At 37.0% G+C, this 15,462-nt stretch overlaps 1 protein-coding gene across 5 annotated transcripts; it reads right to left on the bottom strand.

Moving 5' to 3' along the window:
• Positions 1 to 1,977: 1,977 nt before the first annotated feature.
• LOC121803541 (putative B3 domain-containing protein Os03g0621600) lies at positions 1,978 to 8,758 on the bottom strand. Of its 5 annotated transcripts, none has more exons than XR_006051059.1 (6): positions 8,506 to 8,758; positions 8,072 to 8,342; positions 7,901 to 7,998; positions 7,558 to 7,794; positions 3,433 to 3,498; positions 1,978 to 2,226 (listed from the first exon to the last, which is right to left on the bottom strand). XR_006051059.1 is itself a non-coding variant. In XM_042203175.1 (4 exons), exons 1-3 carry the CDS (start codon positions 8,629 to 8,631, stop codon positions 7,910 to 7,912), a joined length of 486 nt encoding a protein of 161 aa, XP_042059109.1. In that variant the 5' UTR covers positions 8,632 to 8,758; the 3' UTR covers positions 7,274 to 7,794; positions 7,901 to 7,909. The 5 variants fall into 5 exon arrangements, 1 of the variants encoding a protein (XP_042059109.1); XR_006051056.1 differs by lacking the exon at positions 1,978 to 2,226 and adding an exon at positions 2,291 to 3,056; XR_006051058.1 differs by lacking the exon at positions 3,433 to 3,498.
• Between the last annotated feature and the right edge of the window lie 6,704 nt (positions 8,759 to 15,462).

Below are 15,462 nucleotides of genomic sequence, written 5' to 3'. Positions count from 1 at the left end.
AAATCTGTTTTATTGTAATATTCATATGTAAATATTTAAAATGTTGTAATCTTAATGTAAATCATTTGATTTTTCAAAGTTAATATCAATAATTAATATTGAATATCAAAGGGATATGTAAAAAATCAAAGATATATTGGAATATATATGTAGGGTCCTGTTAGGTTGAAATTTTTTAGCTTAATTGAGAATTGAGATGCATTTTCAGTCACTCATCCACATTTTGAAAATGTCAACTGCAAGTAGATTATGTCAACTCGGGGGTATTATCGTCAATAGCATGCACATCAAATGTCAATAGCCTGCACATCAAATGTCAACAACTTATAGTTGACATTATATGTGTATAGTTGACATGAATTGTATATGTAGTTGACATTATATGTGTGTAGTTGACATGAATTGTATATGTAGTTGACATAGATTGTACACATAGTTGACATTATATGTGTGTAGTTGACATTATATTTGTGTAGTTGACATTAATTGTATACGTAGTTGACAAAAATAAATTTTAAAAATAAAAATTAAAAAATTAAAAAATTAAAAAAATAAATTTAAAAAAAAATTAAAAAAATATTTATTGAATAAAATGTACCATGAAATTATCATTCTGCCCTTTCATAATTAATTAATCTAAAAGTATTTTCCATGTGGCAAATTTTGGACCACTCATTTAATAAAAATGAGTGGCTGATAATGCATCTCAATTCTCAATTAGGCTAAAATATCTCAATTGATCACAACCATATATATGTATATATAGTCCTATAAGGGAGTGATCAATTGCTAACTCATCATTTAATTACTAAATACAACTAATTTAAGACCGTAGGATTTTAAAAAAATTGCTAACTACAATTTGTCACGTGTAATTTTTATTTTTATTAATTAAATTGAAAAAGATAAAAAAAACTACCAAATTAGGGTTTTGAATGAAAATGTCAATATAGTGTTTCGAAAATATCAATACAATGCTTTGAGAATGTCAACACAATGCTTTGATAATGTTAACACATTGCTTATATTGACATTCTACATGTATTATATTGACATATTTTATATATCATGTTGACATTTGTTGCTGTACGAAAAAATTGAAAATTTTCTAAAATTTTTTCAAATTTTGACATCGAAACATATGCAAGTGAGATCTCGTTAGAATCATTATGAAATTATCTTTAATTTGATATATGTTGTGCGAAAAAATAATTTAAATCGAGAAAGTTATATGCGTTTTAAAGTTATGAGATATTTTTCAAAAGTTAGTTACAACTAATTTGTTGTAAATTGACTTTAATACCCTTAGTGACATTTTTTTGATCGTATTGACATTCTGGTTAATGATCTAGGCCCTTAATTTGAATATCTAATGGCTATTATTTAATTGTAGTTAGCAATTAAGTATTGAGTTAGCAATATAACACTCCCCTAATCCTATATATGTATGTATAACTAATAAGCATAATTTATTAAGAACATTTGTTATCGTAATTAACTTTGAAATCAAAGTTGATTTATAGTATATTATTTCATTAAATGTGTAACTTAGAGTTAAATTTCAGTAAGTCAAATAATTGAAAGCTTAGATAGTGCATGGAAGTTTCTATCATTATAGATACATATGTTAAAGTAGAGTAAGCAAAATAAATTGTTTCAAATTAATATCTACTGTTAGAAAATATTGAATCAACATTACAAAGAAAAGAAGCAAGTTTGTTGATTTCAGGAGTAGGTACATGTATGCAAAATAATAATTCTATGTTAATATTTTGTTAAAGAATGATGATAAGTTTAGTAGCATGCTTGAATTTCATATAAATGTATATAAAATATATTTTGCTAACCTTAAGTTTGAATAGCAACCTTGAAAACAATGTTTGGATCTTCTAATAGCCAACAAGTTCCAATAGCCAAAATGTCACGACCACAACTCTGTAGTACTAGTGAGCGTAGCTACTTCGCGACTAAAAAGAATTTCATAAACTATGGATTAAACATAAGTGAACAAATCAACTCAAGATTTCAGTTTTGAAGGCGAACGAGTACATAGTCAAAAGAGAATCAGAGTATCAAGACTAAATTCATAAATTCCTAGAACATAGTTCTACTGCAGCGGAAGAGTCTAAGACAAAATAGTATGTATGAAGACATACTACTTTAGGCTACCTAACTACTTATTAATAGTCATTTGCCAACACCTTCGCCTCCTCGTTCACGTTCAACCTGCACGTTAGAAAAGAACATGTAGGGCTGAGTACTTGATATACTCAGTGGACATAGTGCCAAAATATAAGTTCCATTTAAATTTGTCAGCCACAGTTGAGTGAACACGGGGTTTTATTTAAAAGGCCCGAGTCACTTAAAAAATGGTTTATTTATTCATTAAATTAAAGCTTATGGGCGCATTCTTACTACGTGGGACATGCATAAGATTGTGATCATATATTAATGATTTATGTATAAATTTTTTACATTTTTGGAACCATAAAATATAATTAGTGCATTTTTTAATTCAAATTTGAAAAGTAATAGAGAAGGCAATTCAAATATAAAAAAAAAATTGATTGGTTGAACGTCTTGGAGTGATGATCGAGTCGATTACTTGGAATGATCTAGTGAACAAGTCTAGATCTTGACTGAAGAAATGTTTGGATCTCAGAGCAGGAAAGAAACTGAGGCTCTGATACCACCCTGTCACGACTACATTTTGCTAAGGATAGCGAAAACGGCTAATCCGCGAATAATAAGAGGGATTAAAGAAACAGATAAAGAAAATTGGTAGAACTCAAGGAACTTGCCGAAAAGGCCAAATCGATTGATACCATGAAATAGAAGCCAATTATTCAATTACATGGTCTCACAAATAGAATAATCATCTCATCAACTAAATCAGAGTTCGATGGTCAGACTTTGAAATTCCCATTTAACAAAAGTACAGCGGAGTAATTCCTTACTAAACGACTTCGTGTATGAAGACACGAATCGTCGAAAGATCCACTTGATTAATTAATAACATCGGCTCCGATCAATACTCCTTCCTCTTGACGTTCAACCTGCACATTTAGAAATACATGCAAGGCTGAGTACAGGAGTACTCAGTGGACACGTGCCGAAAAGCAAAACATACATTATATAATTGTCATCCGTCAACAGTAACACACGGGGGTTTTCTTAAAAAGGCCTGAGCTTACTAAATTCTTTTGTGATCAAAACAAACATTTTATGGCATGACAACAACTTGAAAATAATCACAGCTTCATTTTGAGAAAAGATGATATTTCATAATTTCACAAGTATTTGATTTATATCCACAATAATGTGCTGGATATTAAAGGAAAGCCCACGTAATATCATATCACCTTGGCACTTTTCATGAAAACTGTACTTTAAACTTAAAGGCAACATTCGTATCTTAAATAGAAAGCCCACCTGGCTAGCTCAGTTCTCACTTAAAGTATTTGCACGGGTTTTACTCCGCTCCGAGCAAATTATCCCCTGTAGCAATAATAGTGTAGCACGCTAATTAGTACTTGAAATATTTTTCTCGAGAGAAGAATGCATGCACCCTACTGGATAGCACCTATATCTTTAGTCTCGTCTTAGGGGTTTCTCAACGTTCTTTCTTGAGCTTCACTGCATCGTAAGATTTAATTATTCTCTTTATTAAATCTGGAGAAATTATATTTTCTCTAACACAATTACTTGTGCTCTTATTTAATAGAATATGAATTCTTGGATAATCCCTTCTAAATTCTTTTTCTTCGCATTTTCCTTAAGGCCGCCCATGGCGTCGCGGGGCGACGCCGATCGGCTTTCGCGTCTCCCACTTCATCACTTTCCATCTTTGGGAATTTAGTAATTTATTCGGAAATTAATTAATCAAGCTCCAACTCGACTCTTAAATTAATTCCAGCTTCTCATAATTAAATCTCGGCCCAATTGATTACAACCTTGGCCCATACTAATTAGTTTCTCAACTCATTTCTTCCATTCACCAAACATCGGCCACTTCTCAATTTAATTAAATGGAACTAGTCCAAATAATTAAGTAGTAATATTCCATCACTCCATAATTCATTTAGGCCCAAAGTATAATTAAATTGTAGTCCATCAACAATTAATCAAGCCCATCTTCATGCTAAAAAAATTTCGCCCCAAACTCAAATAATTCTCGGCCCAGATCATGAATTACTTACTGGCCCAATTATTTAATTTCAGCTCATGTGTAGGAATAATTCTTTTGGCCCAACTAAAAATTAGTAGTGGCCCAACAAAAAATGAATAAGGACCCAATATACTCCTTTCTCCACCATCTGTATTTCTCCTCCAAATCACCTTCATTCTTCCCAAATGAAATCCCTAATTTAGAGCATCAGCGATGGCGGACGTCCACGCGGAATTCCCACCGGCGCATCCCAGGCACAGATACGGAATTCCGCGAAGGAATTCGCAGTTCCGCGGGGAATTCCGTGCGGACGTCCGCCATTGCATTGACGCCCGCGAAATTCCGCGCGGAATTCCACTTTTTTTCATTAAATATTTTTTTAGTAATTATGTATTTTTTTTAATGAAGCATGGTTTTTTTAAAGAGTAAAGGCCAAAATTGGTCCTGAACATATGGTCATTTTATGTTTTTGGCCCTAAACATTATCTTTTGGATTTTTTGATCCTGAACATATATTACGTTAAAAAATCCATACATTACTTCACTCCACATTCAAAATACATACCTTACTAGTAAGAAATTCAAACATTACTAAATCTATTGATGTCAAATAAAGCTTTTACATCATGATTCCACTCTACATTCATGCCAAAATACATACATTACTTCAACTAATCAGTTAGGATTTAAGAGTAAATGCCAAAATTGGACTTGAACATATGGTCATTTTACGTTGACCGTTAGTTTTTAACGGAACAGTTAGTCCAGGACCAAAATGATCAAATTTTCATATGTTCAGAACCAAAAAATCCAAAAGATAATGTTTAGGACCAAAAACGTAAAATGACCATATGTTCAGGACCAATTTTGGCCATTACTCTTTTTTAAATAAAGTGGTTGCATTTTCTCCGTATTTGCGTCGAAATTTTAATTCCGTAAATTGTTGAATTCCAAAAATTGTCTAATTTGTGAATTTGTAATTTTTTTTATGTGGGAATTCCTTCGGGAATTCCACAGAGAATTCCGTATGATGTGGCAGCGCAATGGGAAGTCCGTGTAACGTGGCAGAAGGTGTTTTTGAGAATTCCGCAGAGAATTCCGCCGGAATTCCGCTCCACTGCTGATGATGCTCTTAGGAAATCAGCAGCGCCTACTCCCTCTCTCACGCCTCCTCCGGTGAAAACGACCCCGCTCCTGTCGCCGGAGATCGCCGCTCCGCCTCCTCTCTCAGTTTCCCCTTCTCGACTCATTCTCAAGTTTGATTCTGGAATCCTAGATCGAAGACTTCGAGAGGCAGCGCCTCCTTCCTTCCTTCTACGGTGAAGTCACCGATTGAGGGGAAAGGCGTCGCCTTTCTTCCTCCGGCTCTCTCTCAATTTCGAATCTGTAAATTTTTTTCTAGATCGAGGAATCGGGAAGCAGAGCCTCCGTCCGTCCTCGTCTCTGGCTGTTCGATGAGCAGACCGCCGCCATCACTCGCCGTCCGCCGCTCCTCTGCGTCGCCGGCTCTCCGTCGCTGCTACTAGCGCCCTGCATCAGCTCTCGGCGTCTAGCCTTCCGCCGAGCTCTCCCTCCGGCAAGCAGCGCTGCTGCATGCGCTCTCCCCTGCTCCCTCCGGTGAGTTCTCCGTTGTCATACGCTCGTCGCCGTAAGGCCTAAAAGCTAAGTCATCCTCCCATCTTTCCCTTACTCGATTTCTTTGAGTTGTGGCAGTAGCTATTACTTGGAATTGGGAGTGTAATTGAGTTTGACGAAGGGTCCTGTTATTTGAATCCTAATTCTCGACACTTCACCGAAATGCGTTCTTACTTTTGTGATTTTGCTACTGAGCTTCATAAAGAAGGCAGCCTATGCTTATTTCTGTTCCAAGTTATGTGCTGTAAAAGCTCTAAGCTCTTGGGCTTTAAACATGATACTCTATAATTGCTACTGTTGTGGATATTCTATTGAGCTTCTAAGGTTCTAAGTTATTGACTATCTATTGTGGTTGATCTATATGATGCAAAATATGGTGTTGGGGTGTTGAGGTATTTACCTCTCGGTTGGTGAATCCTTGCTGTTTTCTTGCTGCCAACTCCTCTCCTCGCTCCCCTCTCCGCTCCCTGCTGCAATTCCTTACGTTCAGGGAAATTTATGGTGACTAAATGATGGGGAGAGAGGGTGGTGGGAGGCAGTTTATATAGCTCTCATTCTTGGCATCTTGTGCCTGAAATCTTGGGGAGGAAGTCTCCTATTTTGGGCTGTCATTTGGTGTATATTTTGGCATCCTAGATTGGTTGATCTCATGGCCGTTTGTGGATGTATGTGCCCCTTGCAGTAGTTCTCCTCTAATGGTTTATGACTAAGCACACTTTCTTTTGGCTCTTTATCTTCATCCCTTTTCTGGAAAGATTTGGGAGATCATGCTCCTTTTCCTTTCTTGGTCTTTGACAGAGGAGATGCTATGTTGTACCATTTACTCTACTACTTTGGTGAAAGCTTAGGGTCATAGCCCTTTTTATTGACAATTTTTAATCCCAATTTGTGTTAACCTTGTAGGATTTATTTGGTGTGATGTGGCTGCCAACTTGGAGCCTTGTGGGAGCATTTTTTGAGAGAGAGAGTGTAGGGAAAGGGAAAGAGATTCTCCTCTTGAAACTCTTTGGCTTCATCACTAAAATAGCTAGCTTCCAAAACATGTTTACTAGTGTTGGTAGGATGAAAGGTGTAATATAGGTGTGTGTTGTCCCTTTCACACGTGTAAGCATGTACTATTTGTATCTCCATATCTTGAATTTCTATTTCCACCAGGTGTAACCACATTTCTCTAATAAAAGTATCTCCTCTACTTGTATCCTTGAAATAATAATTTCCTTGCACTTTATTTTTTTTCCAATGAAAATACTTAGATTATTCCATAGTCGGAAATTACCACGAGAATTCTACGACTGCACGTCTTCTAAAGGAATTTAATTATGCTAACAAATCTGATTTAATTCGAAAGAAGAGATCAAAATTCTGGGGCGTCACATTAATAAAGTTATAATGTTATATTAATATATTTGACATATTCTGTATTACTTAACTGATAATACTTGGCTATTTTTAATATATTATCAAAGTCTCAATATAATATACTACCAAATAGATACTAATTCATGAGTATATGCAAAATATTGCCTACTACTAATAGAGTACTAAAAACACAGTCGAATAAATACATATTGTTTGTTCCACAAAATAGAGTTTTTCAAATTAACTTACCTAGTCAGGGTATTTTTCAAACCATTCCAAGTAGTCAGCTTTCATCATTGCATAAGATATCGTGCAAGATTGTTTTTTTATTTATCAATCAAAGAAATATTGGTGTATAGAGTTAAAATATAAATTATGGATTAATTATGATTTACCTCGGCCACAGTAACTTTGAATTTGATGGTAGGGGTGCTGCTTATCATCTCAAACTTCAATTGCATTCCATCACACAAAGAGCATTCTTTGTAGAAACTTGACCATCCTGTGGAGATTCTCACCCTATCTTCAGCCTTCTTCAATATTGTTTGCCATGTTTTCCCTTGGAATTACAAAACTGCCACTTCAATATCTTTGTCTATCACATGTGTCCTCCAAAAATGGATTGATATGAGCTGTAATGTTGATTATATTAATTTATCAATTTCGATTGTTCAATTTATAATAAATTAACACAATCATTATCAAATATATATATGAAGTAAAAGTATAAATTCTTACAAGACTTTTTCAGTTTGATATTGTCATGGCTGATTTGAAAGAAGGTGAAGCAATAGGTTGTGAAGACGATGCGTCGTCGGTTTCTTGGCCAAATGAACCTATAAAGAAGTGATTAAATCATGGAGTATTAATATTTTGATTGACAAAGTTGAATTTATTGTAATTACATACCCGATTGTTGTTGGATTTCCTTAGCACATCCCGTAGCATCATACATTTTCACAAAGAAATGATTGGGTGAAATCATATGGAAAGTCAAGAAGTCTCCAGCTCTCAAGTTGTGATCCTTGTGGAATTGCTCCCAACCATGTTTCAAGCATATTCTTCCATCTGAAAGTGTTTTGACTTTTGTTTCCCAAATTTTTTTGCTGGATTTGTCTTCAAGTGTGCAAATTGGTCCGAGCTTAACTGAATATTGTGTTTGGAAGCTTCTTGGAAAGATCTGTTTTATTGTTTAACATGTAATTATTTTTGTGCATCCAGATGACACAAGGAATATTTTATTTGAAATAAAAACTAAAAGTACTAAACAAATTTCAATACAAATGATAATTTTTCTCAAAAAGATATTCTTCAGCATATGTTGACGATTAACAAATACATACCATCTTCGATTGTTCTTCAATGATTAATACTGTGAAGAACTCCGGAGCGTCGTCCTCATCCATGTAAGAGCAGTATTCTGGAATCACATCCCCCTCCATGTATGAGTTGTCTGTTGATTTAGCCATTTGTTAACAGATAGAGTGTTTGGAAGATGGAATTGGTTTGAGATTTGAGAGAAAACTTGCACGAGTAATTGATTTTGTGTAGGTGTAGTGGTTGTTGCCTTTATGGATTGGTAGGTGAAAAGGATTTGAATTCTTTGTAGTGTAGTTAAGAAAATAATTAATGAAGAGTTTAAAATTGTATTGATATAGTGGCTGAGGGAATGGATAAGGAAATACAACAGTACCTCCAAATTTTCACAATTATTATGCATAAGATTTACTTTCATTTGCACTTCGGGTGTATGATAATATATTAAGATTATACGCAATAATGAAGTGCATCTCATATTCTCAATAGGGATAATTTAGATTCTCTATGGACGAAAAACCAAACATAATTATAAGGATACACACAGATATTTAAAATTATATTCAATATTTTATACAATGGCGGATCCAGGAATTTATAACCGTGGGGTCGAACTAAAAACAATATAATATTTAAATAATTATTTCTAATAAAATATTAAAATATAAATAATCGCGCTCGAAAAAAAATACCGAAGGCAATATCCAACATCTTTTTTCATACTATATTTAAGTCAAACATAGTCTGTATACAAACATCCTAAAACTTCTCATATCTTTTGAGTTTCTAGTTAGTTATTTTGGAAATCATGGTCTTTTGATTGACAAGGACCTTTGACTACATATTCTCTACGAATATGATCTTGAATGTTCACATAAAAACTATCAATAGAATCTCGTAATCTTAGATCAACCTTAATTTTTCTTTTATCAATTTTAATCTCGTCAAGATTGTTATCAACCACTCCATTATTTTTCAATTGTTGTGGTTTTTGTTCAACATTAGAAGAATAGATAAAAATATGAGGCTTTTTTCCCATTAACCTAGAAGTAAAGTAACGAAAATCAATACTTTAATAGATTTAAAACAAATCATTTAAGTCTGTAGTAAAATACAAGGATAATTATGATATCTATTATTTAAGTTAGGGTAAATAGAATCAGCTAATAAAAGAAATTTTTTAAAAAATAAAAAAAATGATTATTACTATAAAATCAGAAAAAAAAAATAATTCTTTCTGCAAATGCTCAGCAAGAATTGGTTACTTCAAAATTACTACCATCGCCTATCAGAAGTCAAATTTTTAATTCTGCTTGAATTTGTTAGGAATTGGAATAATATTAAAAAAAAGTATATTGGGCTGTAAAAACACAAGTTTTATAAACCTAATAAAAGGCCCACTTGTAAGACAACCTACTTTTAATTAAAATTAGAGAATAAGCGGGCGGTGAGAGTTTTTTCTTGCAGAGAATGGGCGGTGGGAGTTTTTGTTAGATAATAAGCTCCACCGCTTCAGAGATCAGAAGTGAAGAATGACGACGAAGAGTAGGCGATGGGGCAGGGGTTTGAACGCCGTGGGGTCGGGGGTTGATGAAGGGTAATTTTATCCCAATGTCGACGGAGTCGGCGGTGGGGTCGGCCGACCCCACGCGACCCCACCTCCATCCGCCGCTGATTTTATACATATGTATTCTCCATTGGCAACTCGGTAATTAATTACAATTATAATTAGATGAATACGTAATTAACTATTATCAATTATATGAAAAGTAATTAACTAATATTATAATTTGATGTATATGTACGAACATCAAAAAAGAATTAATTACATTCGAAAAATCTCTCATTCATTGTCCAAGTATTATTTTGCATTTGAAGTTGTTTGCATTATCTGTCCCAATTAAGTTTGTATATGTACGAATAATTTGCTTTATTCGCATCTTGGATGAAGTATAGGATTTGCATGTGTGGAAGTATTGATGTTTGGTTTCTTGAGTTTAATTTTATAAAGTTCAATTAATGTTTTGTTTTATATTTTATACTAGAATTTTTTGTTGATATGAAAATTTGAAGCATTATTAGCTCCAATACAAGTTTGTACATTTATTTTATGCATTAGTTATTCTCGAATTTTATTTGTTGTTTTTTATATTTATCTTATTTTTCCTCTTTGTCAATTTTAATTTTCTCTATTTAACCCAGTAAATATTTATTCTTAAATATTATACTCTCTCTGTCCCAACTAAGTTGGTACACAAAACTTTTGGGTATGGAGACATAGAGTTTCTAAAATTATTTCCTTTATTCACATCTAGCACGAAGTATAGGATTTATTACGAATGTCGTCAGCTGCGCAATGCGCAGGGGATGTACTAGTCCACATCTAAATTTAGATCTTTACTATCTAACGACTTATTAAATCCTCTCAATTATCCAAAGCTCTGCTCAGTTATCTACTATCCAGTAAAACTTATACGTATATCAGTAATTTCACCAATCACTTTTTAATTCATTCTTTTTTAATTTCTCTCTGATTATATAATTAATTAAATTGCTACTATATTTTTTAAATTAATAGTAATAATTACGAAATAAAATATACATTTTTGTTTATTCTTTCAAAAAATCATGTGTTGGCACATTTTATATACTAATGTTTTAAACATTAAAATCAGGAGTACAATTTAATTTCAAAACAACCACAAAATATTATATTCCCTTTGTCCCACAAGAGTCACAATTGTTGTGGCCACAGTTTTAAAAATGTAAATAATAATGGATTGGAAAAGTTAGTAGAATATGAGGTCCACTTTTTTATATTAATTTTATAATAGAATGTAAGTGAAGTGAGTTAGTAAAATGCGAAACCTACTAACTATTTATGATAAAAGTTAAATGTGACTCTTATTGTGAGACGAGCTGAAATGACAATATGTAATTTGTATTGTGAGATGAAGGGAGTACATCTAAAAAGAAAAAATGGAAAAGGAAACGGAAAGAAAATGAGAAAAGCGTAAGGAAGATCAAAGAAAAAGGTAAACTGAAATGGAAATTGCATATGGTTTTGTTGGGGAGTTGCAAGCATTCATCTATTAAAAAGATCTGTGATGATTTAGCGAATTTTTGATGGGAATAAATGCAAGTAATAAATGAAGATCACAACACTGAAAATTACGTGGTTCGATTTACTGAGGTAAATCTACGTCCACGGGAAGAATAGAGGGCAAATTTGTATTGCTTGGTCTAGCTTACAGATTACAATACTGATTTGCTATATGAGATTCAGGGTCTAGAGAACTTAACCCTTGTCTATCTGATCTAAGTTCTATTTATACATTCGAACTAAGATCGTGGTTTGCAGCCCTGGTAGGGGGTGATAACTGCTTAATACCACTAAATAGATCGTGGGTGTAATGGAGGTCGTGGAGATCCTGCATGGGTCCACTATCTCCTTGTTCGGTCGGATACTGAGACCGAACTGCTGAACTTTGCCGATCAGCTTTTGCCGATCTGAGAGTTGAGCTCGATTGGTCGACTTTTACCGAGCTATAGGTTGTGACCGAACTCTTTGGTTGTGCCGAACTGATACTCTTTCTTGGGTTTTGCCGAGCTATAGGCTGTGACCGAACTCTTTGGTTGTGCCGAACTGATACTCTTTCTTGGGTTTTGGGCTGATGGGCCGTCACTGCTATTGGGCTCGCAATTATTGTTTAGTTGTTTAGTTCGTATCCCATCACCACCCCCCCCCCGAAAAGCGAAGTGAATCACTTCGGCATTTTGGATAAGTGTAAGGGGGAGGCTAACGTCAGGGGACGTGCTCTGCACGTGTCTGCATTAAATGCGACAGCAAATCCGGCCAGAGAATCCAGAAAAAGTGGGATTTGAAACGGTGCGACGAATTTGAAAACGCCTCTGCGAATCTGATAAATATTTCCTTTCTTCATCATTGGAACACTTTTGCGATTATTTCTTCTGCATTCTCTCTCTTTTTCGTAAAATTTTCTTCCGCTTCTTCAAGAATTTCTTCAGAGACTTTCGACCATCAAAGAGTAAGAATCATGTCTTCTTCTTCTGAAACTGTTTCTGAATCAGGTAGTGGTAGGAAGGGGGGTGAGGGGTCTTCTGGCCGGAAAAGGTCCGGGGAGAAGATGGTAGAATATTTTCACAGCATTTTGAGTAAGGATACTGTGATATCCTTACACGGAAAATATTTTCTTCCTGGGGGGTTAGTGGTGATTCCCGACGACATTCATAGGGCTAACTCGCCGCCGGAGGGTTATGCCACCGTTTACGAAGCCTGCTTAGAATGCGGGCTTCGTTTCCCTCTTCCCCCTGCCTTTGTAGAGCTTCTTGATTTTTTTCAACTTCCTTTAGGTCAGGTGACTCCAAATTCTTGGAGGCACTTATCGGCCTTTGCTGCCGAGCTGCGTAGACTAGAAAAGGATCTGTCTCTGAGGGCAATCCTTAATTTCTTTCAGTTTAAGAGAAAGGGATCCTGGTTTTACTTGATCCCTTTACAGCCCTTCAGAGCATTCTGTAAAACCAAATGGCCGAAGTGGCAAAATCGTTTCTTTTTTTACAATAGGACAGCGGCTCCGGACTTTTCCTGGAGAGGGCCGAAGTCCGTAATTCCTCATCCTCGGGTAGAACCGTTGGACGAGCTCGAGGGCGAGCTCAATAAGATTCCCATGATTAGGAAACAGTATTCGGAATCTGAGCTCGTCAAGGGTGACTTCGTGTTCGATTCCTCGTCTTCGGACGAAGAGACTGAGGGTGAGGATTTCTTTTTATGCTTTACTGCTTTAGCGGCGAAAACTAACTTTGTTTTCTCGCTTTTTGGCAGTGAACATGCTAAGCAGGCTAGGTCGCAAATCCTCCGAATCCAAGGAGCCGGAGAAACAGAGAGCCACCAGCTCGGCGTCTGATGCCGAGAAGAATCCGAAGAGGCAGAAGACCTCTTCGAGTCAGTCTTCGGATCCAAAAAAGCCGGAATCGACTTCGGCAAAGGGGAAGGCGAAGACTCAGAAACCCCCAAAAGCGCCACAGAGAGACATTGTCCTGGGGGGTTGTGGATCCGGAGCGGTTGCGGCCACTTCGGAACATATCTCTGAGCCCTTTTTATGGCCAAAGGACTTTGTGGAGGTGAATTTCCTTCTTGATTTTCTGGTTTTGCTTCTTTCCTATATTTTTTGTGGCCCCTCTGTTGACTTTTTTCCTTTTTCCATTCTCAGAGGAACAATATGCTCTGCAAGCTCGTCACAGTTGAACTCTCTAAAGCGTCCAGCGATTATGATGAGATGCAGAGGAATTTGAATGCTGCTCGTCACCAGGCCGAACAGGCTCGGGCAGACTTTGAGGAGGCAAGGGCCGCTAGGATCTCGGCTCAGGATGAAGCCCAGCGTGCCAAAAACCAGCTCATCATCCAGAGAGAGCAGTCGAAACAGAGGGAGGCTGCTGCCGTGGTTGCTCAGGGGGAGGCTCTCCGTGTTTACACGGAGAAACTCTTTTTGAGCAATCAATTTTCGGCCCTTATCGGCGATCTGCTGAAATTGATGACCGATAACGCTGAGCAGGAACCCGAAGTCGTTTTGCCGCTGTATGGCCGAGAGATTGCAGCGCGCCTCCAGAGTCTGCCGCTCCTTGAGGAGCTTGCGTCTTCATCGGTCCTGCTTTCTGCTGAACGAGTCCGTAATTGCCGTGCTGACCGTGACGAGAACATGGAGGCCATCTTTGCCTCCTTGGGGCCTGTTTCACCCGCTTCAATTTTCAAAGAGGGTGAGCAGGAAAATGAGGCCGGCCGGGAGACCGAGCAGGAGGATCAGCAGACCGGCGATGGGGGCGCCGAGCAGGAGGGAGGGAGTAGGGAGGCCGAGGCTGAGACCGAGGTAGACAAGGAGAAAGAAGCTGAAACCCACAGAGAAGCCGGAGACGAAACTGGCGGAGTATGATTTCGTCTCCCTTCTCTTAGTTTAGTTTCTTTCTATTTGTAAAATGGCCTTGAAGCCCTCCTTGTGTAAATAATTTTTCTTGTGAATGAAAAAATTCTTCTTTCTACACTCGTGTCTTCTTTATAGCTTTTCTTAATCTCTTTTACTCCTATAGTGGTTTACTGCCTGCTCGGTAAACTGAAATGCCGAACTGACATAGCTGCTTCGTATTCTTTACTCTAAGGAGCTGGAGGTACTTCACTGGAAGCGGCTATACTCTTCGGCTTTAAATGAAGCTGAGAAAAAAGCTATAGATGACCAGATGAAGTATGACGAACTCTTGGCTCGTTTAGTGGAGCTGGAGTCCAACAATAAGGACTTAGAGTCCATAAGGAGAGATCTAGAGGCCGAGCTGAATACTGTCATCGCTGAGAGGACTGCATATGAAGACTTCATCAGCGGGCGCGGGGGAATGACTATATCCGAAGTTCAGAATCAAGTTGATGAACTGTGGGAGAAGCTTCATGTACTCCGGAAGAACAATGTGCTGGAGAGCTCGGCTTGCCAACAAGTTGTGAAATCATTGCGGCGCTTGGCTTCTCTGTACGACATCATTCTTTCCCGGCGTCCCGCGATCGAGAGATTCCTTAGCCGTTTCCCGCTAACAGACGCTCACGCTCCAACTCAAACCTCGGATCCACTTACTCAAACTTCTACTCCAAATCAGCACCGGACTCAGGAGCAACCGGAAACGTCAAGACAAGAACGTACTCCAAGTCAGCAACGGACTCAGGAGCAACCGGAAACGTCAAGACAAGAACGCCCTGAAGTTCGTAGAGGAGAGGTGAATATGAGTGAGCAAGATCAGCGAATGCTTCGTGAAGAGACTCTTCGCCGCCGAGGTGCTAGAACTTCCCGGACTCAGAGAAGAGGCGGTAGGTCGATCAGAGCATCTCGTCCACCTACTGATTCTTCAACTGCTCGGAACGCCCGAACTCAGCATCATGAGGACTTTTTGGATAGGTGGCTCAACTTTAGCAACCGTAGACAGTAGAG

Source organism: Salvia splendens, chromosome 5 (assembly GCF_004379255.2).
Source record: "Salvia splendens isolate huo1 chromosome 5, SspV2, whole genome shotgun sequence".
Lineage (NCBI taxonomy): Eukaryota > Viridiplantae > Streptophyta > Magnoliopsida > Lamiales > Lamiaceae > Salvia > Salvia splendens.
The sequence above is the reverse complement of the archived record's forward strand: the minus strand, read 5'-3'. Positions and strand labels throughout refer to the sequence as shown.

Coding starts and splice junctions, on each gene's coding strand:
- LOC121803541 (XM_042203175.1), bottom strand. CDS start 8,631: ATGGCTAAATCAACAGACAACTCATACATGGAGGGGGATGTGATTCCA. Junction 8,343..8,505: donor TTGAAGAACAATCGAAGATG/GTATGTATTTGT, acceptor ACAATAAAACAG/ATCTTTCCAAGAAGCTTCCA. Junction 7,999..8,071: donor GGAAATCCAACAACAATCGG/GTATGTAATTAC, acceptor ACTTCTTTATAG/GTTCATTTGGCCAAGAAACC.